The sequence below is a fragment of the Scleropages formosus genome, chromosome 4 (genome assembly GCF_900964775.1).
Source record: "Scleropages formosus chromosome 4, fSclFor1.1, whole genome shotgun sequence".
Lineage (NCBI taxonomy): Eukaryota > Metazoa > Chordata > Actinopteri > Osteoglossiformes > Osteoglossidae > Scleropages > Scleropages formosus.
Window position 1 is genome coordinate 37,619,249 of NC_041809.1, and position 16,858 is coordinate 37,636,106.

At 43.7% G+C, this 16,858-nt stretch overlaps 2 protein-coding genes across 3 annotated transcripts; one reads left to right on the plus strand and one right to left on the minus strand.

Annotated features, from left to right (window-relative positions):
* The first annotated feature begins 364 nt into the window (after positions 1 to 364).
* On the plus strand, positions 365 to 10,678 carry hif1al2 (hypoxia inducible factor 1 subunit alpha, like 2). Of its 2 annotated transcripts, none has more exons than XM_018751566.2 (15): positions 365 to 561; positions 2,459 to 2,739; positions 2,854 to 2,990; positions 3,103 to 3,187; positions 3,403 to 3,500; positions 3,902 to 4,077; positions 7,263 to 7,369; positions 7,641 to 7,788; positions 7,937 to 8,102; positions 8,210 to 8,305; positions 8,405 to 8,709; positions 8,972 to 9,095; positions 9,200 to 9,320; positions 9,746 to 9,874; positions 10,012 to 10,678. In XM_018751566.2, the coding sequence occupies exons 1-15, from the start codon at positions 539 to 541 to the stop codon at positions 10,149 to 10,151; spliced, it is 2,136 nt and encodes a 711-aa protein (XP_018607082.2). In that variant the 5' UTR covers positions 365 to 538; the 3' UTR covers positions 10,152 to 10,678. The 2 variants fall into 2 exon arrangements, with proteins under 2 accessions (XP_018607082.2, XP_018607083.2); XM_018751567.2 differs by having other exon boundaries at positions 2,459 to 2,709.
* A 1,084-nt stretch (positions 10,679 to 11,762) lies between these two features.
* On the minus strand, positions 11,763 to 16,438 carry six7 (SIX homeobox 7). Its single transcript, XM_029251582.1, has 3 exons — positions 15,995 to 16,438; positions 13,296 to 13,459; positions 11,763 to 12,956 (listed from the first exon to the last, which is right to left on the minus strand). Exons 1-3 carry the CDS (start codon positions 16,400 to 16,402, stop codon positions 12,749 to 12,751), a joined length of 780 nt encoding a protein of 259 aa, XP_029107415.1. The 5' UTR covers positions 16,403 to 16,438; the 3' UTR covers positions 11,763 to 12,748.
* Between the last annotated feature and the right edge of the window lie 420 nt (positions 16,439 to 16,858).

Below are 16,858 nucleotides of genomic sequence, written 5' to 3' on the forward strand. Positions count from 1 at the left end.
TTAAATTTCAAGATAGTTTGTTTGGGTTTTACAGGCCACCGGTTCATTGTTGACTCTTGAGTACAGTGTTTCTGCAATATTATGGTATCCTGATAATAAATACTGTGTTCCCAAGTTTTGTGTTTTCCACCGGGTCTTTCATCAGCAGAGCAGAGACATCAATTTATGCGTGAAAATGTGACTGCATTAATAACTGAAATAAGGGCCAAAACTGGAGTTTAGAGTTTACTGTGAACTCGGTGTTTCGAAGGCACTAGGACCCAGTTGAGCGCAGTTGATGGATATGGGTGGAGGATGAGAGCGGCTCTGAGAGACACACTGATTAATGGGAGGTTACAGGGTTAGGGTCTGGCAGTCTGGGTGCGAAGAGCCACGTTGAGAGCCAGTGAATAACACACACGTGTTGATAACATGACTGACACGCATCGGTGATCACCCAGCTTTCTCCTGGCTTCATGGCTGCTTTTTTCCTCAAATCATCTTGACATCTTTTTCTGAAGCAGCTCCTCACTGAGAAGTGAAAGCAACTTTAGACAGAATGAGTGAAGCCAAAAGAAAGAGGTAAGTGCCAACTTTTCTACGAGTAACAGTATTCGCGAGATGTAGTCCTGTGGTAGGAAATTACAAATGGCTTTGTCTCTTACGAAATATACATTTTTGTCATCAAAATTAGTTTTACAAAACAGGATTATTTTGTACAAGTAAAATGCAAACAACCCTTTTTTCAGTATGTGAAAATATGTGGGCAATTGCAACATTAAACTTTTCTCAGTACATCATTACAACGATACAAAGACATTGCAAGTTTAAATACACCTTTTTCAAGTTTAATGAAGAAATTGTCCAAATGTCTGTTTAGAGTTATTGGTTTAAGTTGGTAAACATCTATAAGATGAAACTCTAAAGATATGTCACTGTCTTGTCCTTTGGCCTGCCAAACGATAATCCATATTTTTATCCGATTAATGCTGGATACACAGAAAATGCAGCAATGACATTTTCACACTTTTTTAGCAAACCACCTCCACATCAACCACAGCCCACCTTTAATGCATTTCTTATATCTAGATGTGTATGCAAGTATTTAGAAAAATAATTGATATGAATAAATTAAATTAGTCGGAAATTATAATTTCATTACAAGTAAAAATAGATGAAAATGAAATTAGAAAAAAGAAAGTCTGTGACTGATCACTAAAATTTCCATACCAGCTCTGGTGGGTTTATACAGAGAACTGTTTTAGATCTGCAGTTTAAAAGAAGGAATTAATGAAAATTTTCTGAGAACTTGTGTTTCTTCACAGCTGTTCTGTCCAGCTATAGGTTCTACACCCTTTCTCACAATGTTATGCTTTAGTGATCACGCTGTTGGAAGAGATCAGGCTCACGTGGGCATTGTTTCCCCACGACAGAGGAAATCTTCCTCCACCCAGGAGACATTCTGGACCTTGTCGCACTACTGCATTATGTGTATTAATGTATCGGCATTTTTGCCACCATAAAGAGTGTGGCATGGATGTGAAACGGCAGCCATTGCATGTTTTTTGTGGCAAGATACAGATGTTGTGCAACAAACACTAAACACGAATTCGCTGGCGGTTATGATTTTTGAAGCACCGAAGACATCGTGCACCGTTTTGCTACCAAGAGCTTCCGCTGACTGAGCCAGGCTTCTGTCCCATAGCTTATCTAAAAATTCGTTCTAAATTTGTACTGTTATCCGGGCCTGAGACTTCCTCATTCTTGGGCCGCTTTCTCCAAAACAACAATAATAACATTACAATGGCAGCAGCGTAACTCAAAATCGTTGTAGTGCTTTGATCTTTTTCTGACATAACACATGGAACGAAAACATTGATGGACTTGTCTTTAGTTGTATTCGAGCTCGTTCAGAGGTCACTCTGAGTTATTTTCTGTAGCACAGTGTAGTGCCGGCCTGGAACCACAGTACCGGTGTATGGCAGTATCTCCACGAGCAGGAGCTACATGGCAGTGCTGATAAAGCTCAGTGACGATTTCATGACGCCCAGCTGCCCCATTGGGCGGTGCTGCCATCTATCTCCTCGAGTGGTTGACGCACTTGGGTGCCCCTTGAACCCAGATACCAATCCCTGGTTGGGTCTGATAGCAGTCTTTCTCGTCCCGTTCGTCCTCCTCGATTTCTTGTGCCTCACAGGACGAGCGCCTCCCTGGCACCTGTACAAGACAACTTCTTCTAAAGGTCATCGCAATAGTCACTTTGCAGCTTTGGATTATGCGTGGTGCTTCCACATGCCAACCAGTAAGACAATCCAAGGCTCCAAAACCTTCCTCTGCTGCATGTGTGGTCCTCTTGACCTGATGCCTCACAGTCCCACTCCACCTACATTCCCTTCTGAGTGTACGGCCCATAGCTATTAGCCCTGTGACAGGTCCTCTCTCCCAGGCCTTTGACTGGCTCATGCCATGTGCTCTGCAGGCTGTCCTCAGAGTGGCGGCGGGCACGCTCTCGGGCGTCTGCACGCAGCAGGAGAGAGCGGGAGAGTCAGCTGTTCAGGGAGTTGGCCGGTGCCCTTCCCTCAGCGCCCGGTCCAGCTGGCCACATGGACAAGGCCTCCCTCATCAGGCTTACGCTCACCTACCTGCGTCTGCGAGAAATCCTGGATGACTTGGGCCACATGCAGAGCAGTGCTGACGGCAAGCCACATGCAGTCTGTCCTGGGACTCCAGGTGCAAGACCCTCACAGACAAATCAGTGCGGTACAAACACAGCATTAACCTGTTCATAAACAATTAAGGAAGAAGCTGTCATTAGACCTCACAGTTTTTTTTTTATGTACTATCAATGATGCAACCACATGTCTCTGTTTTCAGGATGCAACAGTGGTACAACACCCTGTGATGAGAAGGTCTTGGATTCAGCTCTTGGTGGTTTCATGCTCCTTGTGTCCCACAGCGGCCAAGTCATTTATGCAACAGGGGCTGTCACCGCACACACCGGCATCAACCAGGTCCTGCCCAGATGAGAGCCCACCCTCGCTCCTTCCATATGTGACGTACAAAATGAGAAGAGTCCCTGGTTTTCATTTTTGACCACTACACTCACTGCCTTTCCCTGTACAGATGGATCTGATAGGCCAGAGCCTGTTTCAGTTCATGCACCCAAGTGACCTGAGAGAGATGAGGGAGATCCTTTCCAGCAAAACAGGTAAAAGAGAATAACAATGCAGTAAGTCTGCATTCTACGACCAAAAAAAAATCTCATTTCCAACTGTCCTGATTTTTCGTTTTTTTTTAAATGTAAAATGCGTAACCATCGAAAGATTATAGACGTTCCTGTTACACGAGTTTCACCACAGAAGAAAACCTGGTATATAAATTGAAAGAGAAGACTGATGTGTCCTCTCTGAATCACTCTCGCAGACCTGGAGACTCAAAAGCAACGTGACCTTTTCCTCCGGATGAAGTGTACGTTGACATGTCAAGGTCGAACAGTCAACCTGAAGTCAGCCTCCTGGAAGGTGAATGTTGGACTGCAATTATTTTCTGCTCAAAGCTCATATGAAATGTTACATTGTCCTTCTAGATTGGGAACATATCTTGGATAGTTTGCTTTTTCACTGTCTGCTGAATATTGAAGTTGACTGTCCATTCGCACATTGCATCGAAAATATTCTGGACGAAAAAAATGTGTAGAGCACTTGTAGAGCTCAGTAACTTGAACCGCCTTCCTGATTAATTGCTTCTTCTGCAAGTCTTTCTCTTCCTCCATCAATTTCTTGTACACCTGTTACACTGATCCCTCTGCAGTTTAATCTTGTATTCCTCCACCTTCTTTCCCTGTACTTCCTTCTCCTCCCTCATCCCAAATTCGTACATGTTTTATGCTGTTCTATCTATTATATTCCTCTGCTGGGTTCAGGTGCTGCACTGTACAGGGGTACGAAGACCCTCTGTAGCTCTTGGCTCTAGCTGCTTGATCCTGCTCTGCCAGCCACTGCCCGATCTGGTGCCCAGCGCTTGGGATGCCTACCTGAACTGCACAGCCTTCCTGAGCAGACACACCCTTGACATGAGGTTCTCCTACTGCCAGCCGAGGTACATCCATGTATCCAATTTCAATAACCGCTTGTCCTGAGCAGCGTTGCAGTGAACCAGAGCGTGTTCCGGAGACATTGGGAGAATGGCGGTATTGCGGTACACCGCGGATGGGACGCCAGTTCAACACACGTTATCCACACAGGGACACACTTGCTGAGCCGTTCACACACTACAAGCAATTTAGTGTCACCGGTTCACCTGAGCTGCTTGTCTTTCGACTGTGAGAGGAAACCAGAGCACCTGGACAAAACCCACTCAGACACAGGGAGAACATGCAAACCCCACACAAACGGAGCAGGGATCCCACGTCCTCTCACACCAGCCAGGTGCTGTGAGGAGGCAGAACTGCTAGCTGCACCACCCAGCTACGTCCAGCCCAGCTAGTAAAATTTACACAGCAGGAAACCTCATTGATCAATGTAGGTTCAGTGCAACCTGCGTTACTGGGACAAAAAAGACAAATTCCCAGTTGTGTAAAATTTGCTGTGAACCTTTTTGTGACCATTAACCGTGTAACATTCAGAGACACCTCCACTTGCTTGCTGACATGAGATCTCATTTCAGTTTTAGCCTTTATCAGGTATGTTACTGGTGGGGCGATGCTACATCATGGTTGTACCCCACACATGAGTAAAGTTTTAATGCAGCCCAGAAAAAACTAAAATGAATGTTGACAGAGAATATGAATCAATATGAAATGGAATCATATTAATGTTTAATTCCAGTGATCTGGTGTAGCTTGACTTGCCATGTGCCCTGCACTTGTGGGACAGGCCATCATGACCCCGACTAGAACAAGCAGTTACCAGAAGTGTGTGAGAGAGAGGGATGAAATTTAAAATGAAGTGTCAGTTATAGGCTGCAGTAGGAAATTCAAGATATTTGTTGGAAAAAAGTCTAGAGTGACTAAGAGCAGGAATTCAAAGACCTCAGGGAGACGACTCCCATCTGTTGGGACCTCCGTTCCGGTCCAGGAGAACCGCAATATGTGGCGTTTAACAGCTTTTTTCATGCAATTAACTCTGTCAAAAAATGAGCACTTTAACTGAATTACAAGTTAGAGTAAAAACCTGCATGCATCTTTACCACCGGCCCGGAATAGCGTGTTCAACGGTGCGTTCAGCTCTGATCGCTGAGGGCTGCAGTGCGGAGCACTTCTAGCTCTCAACTTGCAACGTTTAAATACCGAGAGAAAAGGTCAATTAGTTCAATTACGGAAACATTTCCAAGGAAGGCTTGAGCAATCGTGTAGAATGAGCGGCTGCACGTACGCCTGTCTTTACCACCGGGGAGAAAGAAGAGGAGGGCAGCCAGTAAGAGCAGACAAAATTTCTGCATTCACATGTTATCTGTAAGAAATCTGCCAAACATTTTATAAATATATAATTTAGTAATACTTTATTTAAATAAAATGAGTAATTGATTTAACCTGTATAAATATTTACAGTTCTTGTCAAACCTTTAACCTATTTAACAATTAACTAATTAGCATAATTAATATGTGTAAAAAATTCTAAAATAAGAGAAATTATTAGGACCTGCTTAACTGATAAAGTTTGACTCTGAAAATATGGAAAATCTTAACTAATTACACATATTTAAAACCAGGTAGTCAATTAAAGCAGAACAAAACTCAACACTAACTTTTGATTGGTCAGCAGTAAACTCTGATTGGTTCCACTGCACTGAGAAACGCTAATGATGGTTCTGTATTGCATATCGCACTCCTCATTCGTGATCTCATGATGAGCATTAGTGTAATGGTATGCATTTGTTAATTGCTTACAGTAAAAGTGACTTGACTGGTTTTATAGAAAGTCAAAGCACCACATATGAAAAAATTCAAAAATAAGGAGAGTAGGGAGAAATGTAGAAATGTAACAGCAATATAAATCACATAATGGTAATATAAAAGTGCTGCTCATTTATGTATTGCACATACATGCTAAACTCTTTGGACATAAAAGAATGTGTCCAAATGACAGAGAACACATAAATGTGGATGAATCATGAGTGGGTGATGCTTGTATAGCTGCTTGCTGGTCCCAAAGTTGAATTTGTCTCTCTGTGGGGCATCTCTGATGGTGAACAAATTGTCATCTAATTCTGTTCCAAAACTTAGCATCAGGAGCCATTTCTTTGGAACTTCAGAACACAACAAGAACACCCTCTTCCATGGTCATTTTTCACGTCTCTCTTCTCTGTGTTGAGGGGTAAGCCAACACAGCCGAAACTTTGGTACGGTGGCAGCTGCCATCTGAGTCTCATTGGTTTAACAAAGACCACCTTTACAATGTGTGTGCACTTAACTAACTAACTATTAAGTGCCTCCTGGATCTTTGGAACTCGGCCGAACTGTTGCAATTAAGAAGACTGGAAAGTTATTTTCTCACTGAGATTCTGTATATGGTATGGGATATATTTCCACACATTGTATAAATGGTGTAATCGCTCATACTTCTTGTTTGGCATCTGTGTGGTGCAACTAGATGGGTTTCAGTTTACTAGCAGTAGTTGCAAAAAATGCAAGATGCCTCATATTGGGTTCAAAAACTATGACCAACGGCACTGAGAGTAATGATACAGAAATATTGCACAATTTAGGAATGCTCAAACATTGGGGGCGACACCTTCCCCCACTACCCCTGTCCCCGTGTCGCAGTCCAGCTACAGACTGAAGCTTCAGCCTCTTGCGTCAGCAGCGATGTTTAGACTTAAGTTGTGCCCAAGCTCCAGGCGACAAGTGATGAACCAGAGTGAACTGAACCGATCAATTAACCTATTAAGTAAGAACAAGATTTTACCTGCAAACATCTGGAATGATTGGAAGGTTGAAATGCTGCCGAAGGCAGAACACAGATTTTACCCTGCTTTTCACACTTCTTTTAACAGTTTCTACATTTAAAAAAATAAATAAATATTTTTCTAGGAGCTCCAGTTTTTCTGATTTCTGAGGTCTGGTATGAAAAACAAGGCTCTTTGTGATTGACACTGCTGGATAATCAGTGTTGTTTCAACCTTTAATGCCTTTAATAAAATAACTCATTCTGTCTTAATCACTTAGCTGAGCTATAAACATCCAATTCTGACCCCATTTAACAGAATTGGAGGAGATACCGCCTCTGCAGTAACATCTCTATGTACAGCGTTGGTGTTCAACTGTCTGCGTTACTGTGTTTCAGGGTATCGGAATTCATAGGGTACACGGAGACCGAGCTGCTGGGACAGTCTGTGTACCGATATTACCATGCTCTGGACTGCGAGCACATCCTCAAGACACATCTCAGCTGTGAGTCACACTCCATTGTGTCACCAGGCCTGCGGGAAAATTCAAAGGAGCAAATGTTCAACCAAAAGGGCTTTTTCACAACATGGAAACGTAGAATGTTTGCTCTTCTTGAGCAGTTTAGACACGTTTCTGATGTTGTTCTCTGATTGACTTGGGGCAATGAGCAAATTTTTGGAATTTATAACAAGAAGGTGTTCTGTAGCAGGGAAACTGATCGGGGCAACTGCACAGGCCTCTTTGAGTGACATTTGCCCCATCTTTCCTGGAACAGTGTTCTCCAAGGGGAAGGTGTCCACTGGAAAGTACCGGCTGCTGGTGAAGAATGGAGGCTTTGTTTGGGTGGAGACAAACGCCACGGTGGTCTACAGCAGTCGTAGTGGGCAGCCCCAGAGCGTCATTTGTATCAACTATATCTTAAGGTGAAAAGGCTACAGGTTCCAGTGTCCTTCATGATAAAGTCTGAAAATAAACGTTGAGCTCAGCATTGACTGAAAGCCTTCATGAAGCTCTTTCAGTGCAGTTGCAGTATATTCATCCTTTATTCCTTCTCTTTATTTCTTACCTCAGTGAGGTGGAACAGCCAGATGTGTTGTTCTCTCTAGAGCAGAAGGAATATCTGCTGAAGCCCATTCCCTGTAGTTCCATTACTGCTTCGAGCCTTTCGCCCCAAGGAAGTGGTTATAGGGGGTGCAGTGAGTTTACAGCGGAGGAGTCCGTTCCCAGCCCCGTCCATGTACGTGAGGCCTCTAGTTCTCCGCAAGGAAGCCTTAGTCTGCGGATTTTGTTGATGCTCTAAAGAAGTGTTCTCAACTTTATTTTTATGGTATTCTGCCTTTGCAGGAGACGGGAGACAGGATGGAGACAGAGCACACTGTCCCCATTACAGAGACCCTTCTGGAGCTAGACAGAGAGGACATTCCCGAGGAAGCAGCACAGGTAGAAGAGAACTCATCTTATTGACAAAGATCCCCGTTTTGTCTTTGGAACGACTTGGTATGAGCAGCAATGAGACGTCCTCTTCTCTCACTTGGGCAGGAATTCTCTGAAGAGGATCTGGACACATTGGCACCTTACATTCCCATGGATGGAGAAGACTTCCTTCTCAGCCCCATTTCAGAGGAGGTGGACGACAAGGCAGACATGGGGCAGCAGGGCTGTTACTTGGACTGTTTCGTCTTGCCGTGCTTCGATGTCCAGAGTTACGCGAAAGCCGACTCCAATTGCAATTCTCCAGGCCCCTGTGACTCTCTCCATGGTCCCCTATTCCCGAGCATGTTCTCACAAATAAGCTCACCCCCAACTTCTCCCGTGGCACCCATGCCCTTGGACTCTAAATATTGGTAAGAGGAATGTAGATTGGACACCCTTTCACGTTTTTTTAGCCTGTAAAATCCACCCCCAGTTAGTAACCCTTTCCAGAGAGAGGGGTCTGGGGAAGAGTCATGATGGGAAGTATCTGCTCACAGCACTGATTTACACAAAAAATACCGAGTCACCCAAAGACCTGTGTGTTGAATATGATTTGAATACACAGAGTTAGGTTCAGCAAGATTTTATCTGACACGGTTACATACAATACGTTGGTGCATGTGTGTAATTCAGGCAACGTGAGAAGTCGCACTACAGTAAGAGGATCCCGGATGGGTCTGGTCAATGGAGATATGAGGACTGTTTATGGAAGAGACATTGGAACGTGGGACGTTTTCCACACAGCAGAGACAAACAGGTACATGGTTGAGGAGAAGGTATTAGTGTGACTCACTGACACCGCAATGGAAACTGAAGTGTTAGTGTCTGAAATGTTTCTAACTGCTGTCTTTTGCACCGCAGCAATGTGGTTGTCCCTCCTGGACTTATAGACAGCCTGCTGCATCCCAGTGGAGGAAAATCAAACCCGACCCTATCAGCTACACTCAGGTCAAAGAAACAGTCCCCGGCTGGTGGAGTTCTGGTATAATTATATTTATTATTTATTGTTATTTATTATTCAATGCCTTACCTAGCACATTTTCAAAAGAGTATCTATTGTCACACCGGAAGTTACACCTCGCCTAGTGTCCAGCACCGTAAGTCACCCTGAAGAAAAGTGTCCGTTAATTAGCAATAATCGATAATCACTGTATGTCGCTATGGAGGAAAGTGTCCACCAAATGGATAGATGGAATGGAGCCATTCGGGTTTAGTATTTTTCTCAAGGCCACAACCAGATGACTCCTCATTCTTTGGGATTTGATCTATATAATTCTGCTACATAAATGGAATGATCAAGTCTTATTCCCTTAAACGTAGGTGTTATTAAAGCACAGCAATGCTGAACGTGAAACCACGAGACGCAGTGTTGAGGTCTCGGCCTCTTTCCTTCTGCCCTGTATTTAGGTGAGCCCACGAACGGTTACGAGAGACCACTCGGCTTTGTGCCTTGGGCCCCCCAGTACAGCGATCCCCCCAGCAGCCCACCAGACCGCTCTTCAATCTACTCTGGCCTCAGCTGCCCTCTCAAAGCAGGTAAAAGTATTCGTCTCTGCCTTTGGCCTTTTCCCACTTTTCTTTCTCATACAGCGCTGGCTGTCCTGGTGTCTTTGGGAAAATGAACCACAGTCCTTCGTTCTGACCGGGTTTGTGGATCTCTGCCTTTGCTAAAGAGTGGACGGGGTCGGTCCTGCCTGTACTGAGCCCCCTGGAGTGTGAAGTTAACGCCCCTGTCGACCCGGCCTCCTGTCTGCTTCGTGGTCCAGAAATCATCTCTGTCCTGGACCAGGCGACCTATAGGTTCTGCCCCTAAAGAGGCTGCTGCTGCGCCGGTACACCGCAGCGTCCAGCCCCACCGACACAAACAAAGGCTGCGAAGGTGCCGGCAGACTGCAAACACTGGGCTACTTCACCTCTCAAACACTATGAGATTCACCTTCAAAACTATCTCTGTTTACAGTTTTCCCAGACATGAAAAAGAAAGCATGCATATTATTTATTATGCTATTTTTAATATTTAGTTCCAATATACTATGTTATTAATATTCACTGTCTGCTACGTCCATGACATGAAACGGAAACTTTACCCAGCTATGCCAGTACTGCAGTAAGTACTAGAAAATATTGAATTTGACTGTAGCAGACAATAGAAAAGAATAAAAATCCTGAATTGAACTCTGACACGTCCTACCTGTAACCACGTCAGTTATAACACTGAACCTGGACCAGTTTGCAGCTCATTTGAGGGACAACAGAACGGAAAGTATATTACGCTGGAGTGTAAAAGCAGCTGATAAATCCCTCTAAATTAAACTATGTTAGCGTTTTTATCTTGAAATAACCACGTTTTAATCTTTTTTTACGAAACATGTTATTATATTCGTTATTTACAGTAAAGAAAAACACTTGTGTGTTTTCTACCGTGAGAGTCTTGCTTTCCAAATTTTGCCAGATTATCTGGCCAGCTATTAAAATTGTAAAGTATCCATTTCTGAGTATAATCTGAAAACAGAATTTACTGAATTTAAAAATACTATATTGCAGTAAGTCTTTGCACAAATATTACAATAAATAAAGTATCGGGAAAAAAACATGATATTTGTATATGGACATCTGTATATACTGTATGTTACTTTGATATTTATCAAGATGAGTTATATGTTGTTATAGTTCCTGAAAAATTGTAAATAAGTAACTTCAATATGGACTGTTACACTACGTTTGTACCATATCTGTAACCAAGCAATAAAATAAAGTGTAAAATGTCAGAAATGCAGTAACATGTTATTATAAGACTGGTTTAATGTTCTTATTTTGGACTTCTGGTGTGAGATGATTCCCATGAAGTGTGTACAAATAATCTTAATTGCCACACCATGTTGCCCGAATATGTTGTGCAACCTGTGTCAGAAATCTAACTGGTGGAGCCACGCGTGTCTACGGTGGTGGCGCTGCACACACGGACATGAAAGCAACCGTTTAGGTTCCATAGACACCGACAGGGCTTTCTAACCTCAGGATTATAGCCAGCGATCTAGATCAGCGGAGACTTGTGGCCGGACTGCAGACAATTGGATTATCTATATTAACACGACTGAAAACATCTTTACCATGTTTTTAAAAAAAAAAAAAAAAAAAAAAAAAAAAAAAAAAAAAAGCGCTATGAAGTCATTAAGTATTTATCATTAAGGGAAACTCCTAAAACATGTCACTGTAGATGTTACATGCATTCATAATGTCAAATCAAAATATGCAGCCAAAATTTGAAAATATATTTTATTAGCAGCAGTAATTGTACAGCATGAGATGATGTACATCCTGCAAAAATATGTTAGGACTTTAGCCTACCTGCAAAAAACCAGGCGCATGTCTGGTCATGAAACTGAATTCCTTTAACATACATTAAACTCAGCAGACAAGCGGTAGGTGTGGGTGCGTGCGTGCGTGTGCGCGCGCCAGTCCTGTGACAAGGGCTGGATTCACATGTCGAGAAAAGCTCATTCACACAGGGTTCGCAATCTAAGGGAAGAGCGCAGCTCTGTTGCCCTAAACCACAGTATGAGCCACTGGTGAGAGGGGCAAACTGATGGATGACCACCCTGAGAGTGTAAATCACTGCTGTAAGACTACAGCTCAACTTTGAAGCACAGGAATAAGCTATGGGAACTAAGGGATGAGGAAACAAAGAAAGGAACTGTACTGATTACATCTGAATCAGAGCATTTGGTCTGGTATTTCCCCTGAAAAGCACAAACACTAAATGTTCACCAGCGATACTCCTCTGCTAAGCCAAGGTGAACAGTAACCAGAGCACACAGTAAATGTATCAATATATTACTAGGTGTGAAAGCTCCTGTACTGGGGTGTAGAGGTAGGGTGTGTTTTACACCACTGGACTGTGCCAAAGTGGTGTAATCTGTGCACAAGGGACCAAACCCCTCACCCGCTCACCTACCTTACAGCACATAAGTGTTATTTCCACTGGCTGTACTCACTCCCAGGGACACATCTAGTTTCACATGGGCAACCTGTGAGCTGGAGGCATATTTATGCTCTGAACAGGACAGAACATGAAACGATACCTCTTGCTAAAGTCACGCCAGTTGTGTTGTGTAAAAGTGCTACGTCGTGTAAATGCATCACAACGTGTAACACACTGCCTTGTGTGTGTACGTGTATGTCTGCAATGTTTTCCCATGAACATGAGGGTGCCACAAGAAACAAAACATTTCTCCCTCATTCTGTCCATAAACAGAGCAGAGTTTTCATGAGAGCAGAGTTTCCTCATTTGGGAGCCGGTTGCTATGGATCACCGGCACCTGGGCTGCTTTCGCACATCGTGCTGCATTTCGATTGTCACCCGTCTCTTTCACGCTACTCCAGCGCACCAGTCCGTTGCTTCGCTCCCTCTCAGGGCTCAAACTCGCTGTCACTGCTCACAGAGATTTCGGGGGTCGAGGCATCCGTCGCACGGGGCCCGGTGCCTGTGCTGCTGCAGTCACTGTCTTTAGGACTGCTCAGATGGCGAGGCAAGGGCTGGGGGGGACTGGCACTGTAGTCCTGTGCCGGGCAGTCGAGGGAGCCTCCTCCAGACAGGAGCTCCGGGTCCTGCTGCAGTCTGTGGAGCACAGACAAAATTACTCCATGGTGTACAGATAAGTACTACTTTTAAGGAATTCTCTCAATATTTGGGGGAAGCAGAGGTGTAGAGCACAACGATACGAAGTTTCAACCTGATGCATGCTGGTTCACACCCTACTTCTTGCCAGTGCTCCAGTATCCTTGACTAATGCATTTTACCATGCTCAGAAAAAAATACCTAAATATCAGTGAGTCAAATCACTCTGCTTAAAAGTGTCTTTGATGCAACAAACAGAGGCCCTGAAGCTGTATTTTTTTTTTTTTTTTTTTTTTTTAAACCCACCCAAGATGTGGCAGCAACCACTATGCAACTGACCTGTTTTTGGCAGAAGCTGCACGGTCCCTCTGCCGCCGGTTCTTAAACCAGTTACCCACTTGGGTGGGCGTGAGGCCGGTGGCCTGGGCCAGGTGACGTTTCCGCGAGGGATTTGGGTATGGATCCTGCAGGTACCACTCTCTAAGCAAGCTGCGAGTTCTCTCCTGCATCACAAACGCATGCATCATTAATGCATTGCTTTGAGGTCATGTCAAACATGCCCCGCGGAGCCACCCCAAAATACCGCTAATGAACTTCTACTTAAGGTCATTCATTTTCTCTGAAAAAGGCATAAAAGCAACACGCTCTGTCTAAACATAGTAGCGTTACGATACTTTTGCCGAGATGCACCATGAGATTTTCGCAACTTAAATTACTCCCTTCTGAGGTGATTTAAACCAACACTGGTAGAGCACTAAGTTACACATATTACCTTTGATAGCAACAGTGCTATTGAGTTGGGTTTTGGAGATAAGTGAAGCAGTGACTCTGCATGTTAATGTCACAACAAAGTGTTGTACAAAAAACTGCTGCAACATTTATTATACTGCTTGTTTCATAAATAGCCTGAACTACACAAGAGAGGATCCATAAAAAAAGATGGTAAGCCAGTAAATAGTTTAAAATGAGCAGAACACTAACATTCCTTTTATAAACTTTTTCTTCAAGTGCTCTGTAAATTTAACTCATACTTTTCAGAGCATCTCGTCCTGCTAAGTTGCTTCAACCACTACTATTCCAAAAATGTCAAGACAAGCAATTCATACATTCTTGATCACATGCTGTCTTGTTCCTGATCTTCGGTCACAGACTAAAGGAAACAAGGCTGGGCGACCTTAAGCCACACTGCACGTAATCTTCCTTCTCATTAAGCAGTATTTATAGATTATTATAAGACAATGAAAGATTTCTATTGATTGGTTGGGGCGAAAGGAGCTTAAGCAAGGGGAGATGGGTTTGGATTAGGACAGCTTTAAATCCTCCTTGATTCCTCATCTGTCATGGCAAAGCATTGCAAACGAGAAGAGCAAGTGTCATTATACAAAGTCCTCTTGTGACTCGGAGCCCCAATCCCCTAATTTCGGGCACAGGGCAGGACCCTCTAATTTACATGATTACTTGTCTTTTGCATGTATTAACATGGTCTGCACAGTTAATGGCCATCTGTGAGTAAAATTAAAGACATAATCAGCTCTTGCACGGTCATTTACCAGCACACTTCCCTCAATTTAAATAGCTAAATATTAATGAATCCCACTAATATGTTTATTGAAATTGACATAGAATCTGAGGTTTACCAATGTCAACCACAGCATTTTTCAAGTAATTTTAGACATGTGCTGTCAAGTTAGAATTAAAGCCAACATAAACCAAATAAATTTGTAGCCATGAAGATTTCCAGGCAAATCAAGACACTTTTTACAGAAAGGAAATACATTTTCAAAGAGGTTCTTTTGAAGCAGAGCTATTCATATTTACAGTAAAAATAAGATGTCAGTGAAAGAAAAATTTAATTTGCAAAACCAGCCTGACAGAAAAAGATTCAGAATGAAGCAGAAAGTCACTTGGTTTTAAATGTGACCTTTGGATTTTTTTTCCTTTAAACATCTAATTTCTCATGTGCCAAAAGTACTTTGCTGGGGGGGGAGGAAAGAAAAAAAAAAGAAAAAAAAACTGGTTTTACACATCATGGGATCCCAGCAGAATGGAAAATTGTGGTATATATAAGAGCTAGGCTGTGCTGGTTTATATGCACCACAGGTTGTCTTTAGTGACCAACAGGAGGTACCACACGGAAGCAGATGAAGAATTTAGGTTTATTTGGCCCCACTGCTTCATCTGGAGATGTGCCTGGGACTGACTGACAGACTAACACACACACACACACACACACACACACACACACACACGTTCATGGCCTGTTTCTGACACTTGTGTCCAACACTCATGTCCACTGAAAGTAGATGCCATGGATGATGAATAAACTTGTTATGTAGGCATGCAAAAAAGGGATGTGTAGAACTTTTGTCAATTATCATGTCTTAATTATTAAAACCAACCTTTGAAAATTATTTCAGTTCTTTGGCACCTTCTACTACCACTTTTAAATTACTACTAAAAAAAAAATAAAAATTATCCATGTTTTTGCCTTTTTTATTATGGCGGTGTAACATCACTAACAGCTCCAACAGCTATGATGTCTTCATTTCCATCGCCGCAGATCGATGTACACACAGTAACCTGTCGGACCTGATCATGACAAACTTTCACTCTAATCGAAAGCTGCTAGACAATGACAAGTTGAGCAAATTAAAAGCAATCGATCACACAGCTCTGCTCCAGTCATTCGGCCTGCTGTTAAAGATCAATACATGATTCATTAGACTCAGACTGTAGAACGTTTTTGGACACAAAGTTGCTGAGACCGCATCTCCCACAGTAACACTTTTTTTTTTTTTTTTTTTCCTTGTGCACTTTTCAGTCCATCTTTCTAAGGACTTATTATAGCAAAGTTTGTCAATGAATGAGAAAGCGCCGCCGCTCGCTGTGTGTGTGTGTGTGTGTGTGTGTGTGTGTGTGTGTGAGAGAGACACACACTGACTGCTCTGCTACTCTCCGCACGTCTAGTACAGGTACTTTTTACGCAATACTGTACCGCGCTCGCCGCGGACCAGTTACACCGCTGTACTCTGCTGTACCTTGAAACAGTGCGTCTTCTGCTCGCCGTCCCAGATGGTCCGCGGCAGCGGAAACTTCTTCCGAATGCGGTACTTCTCCACGGGTCCGAGGGGCCGCCCGCGCATGCGCTCCGCCTCGCGGTAGTGCGCGTCCAGCCAGAGCGCCTGCAGCTTGGCGTGCGACTCGCGCGTGAAGCGGTGGCTCTGCAGGATCTGGTAAAGCGCCTCGAAGTTGCCGCCGTGGAAGGCGACTAGCGCGCGGGCGCGCATCACGGACTCGTGGCGGTTGAGCGCGTCCCCGGGGGAGCCCGGCACCGCGGCCGGCAGAGACCACAGGAAGCGGCCGAGGCGCTCGATGTCCCCGGTCTCCTCCAGGTTCTCACACACCCGGGCTACTTGCTCCGGGGTGAAGATGGGCAAGGGGAACATGTTTACGGCCAAAACTCGTCAAAGGAGGAAGGAGGAGAGAGAAAAAAAAAAAAAAAAAAACCCCACACACAAACACCTTAAATGTGTAAATAGAGCCGATTTATCACACACCGGAAGTGTGTGCGCGCGCTCTATTACGGAGCGCTACAACCCGCTTTCAGAACCAGCGCCTCAGAAATTTAACAAGTTTTTCTTGCTCGCGATTAAAATGAGTTGCCCTTTTCCGGAGGTCCACGTGATAAACATAAAGAAAAAAAAAAAAACATGTCTTTCTTACATCGTTAAAAACTCGCACATTGAAGCACATTAAAAGGCTGAAAGCACAAGAGCACTAAGAAATCTTCCTTTCTCGCCTTTTCGTTGCTGTTTTGGCGAGTGCAAGCAGAGCAGTAGAAAGAGTCGCTGTTGGTAAAGGAGAAATAACACCAGTGAACCTGTATTTATAGCAGGACACAA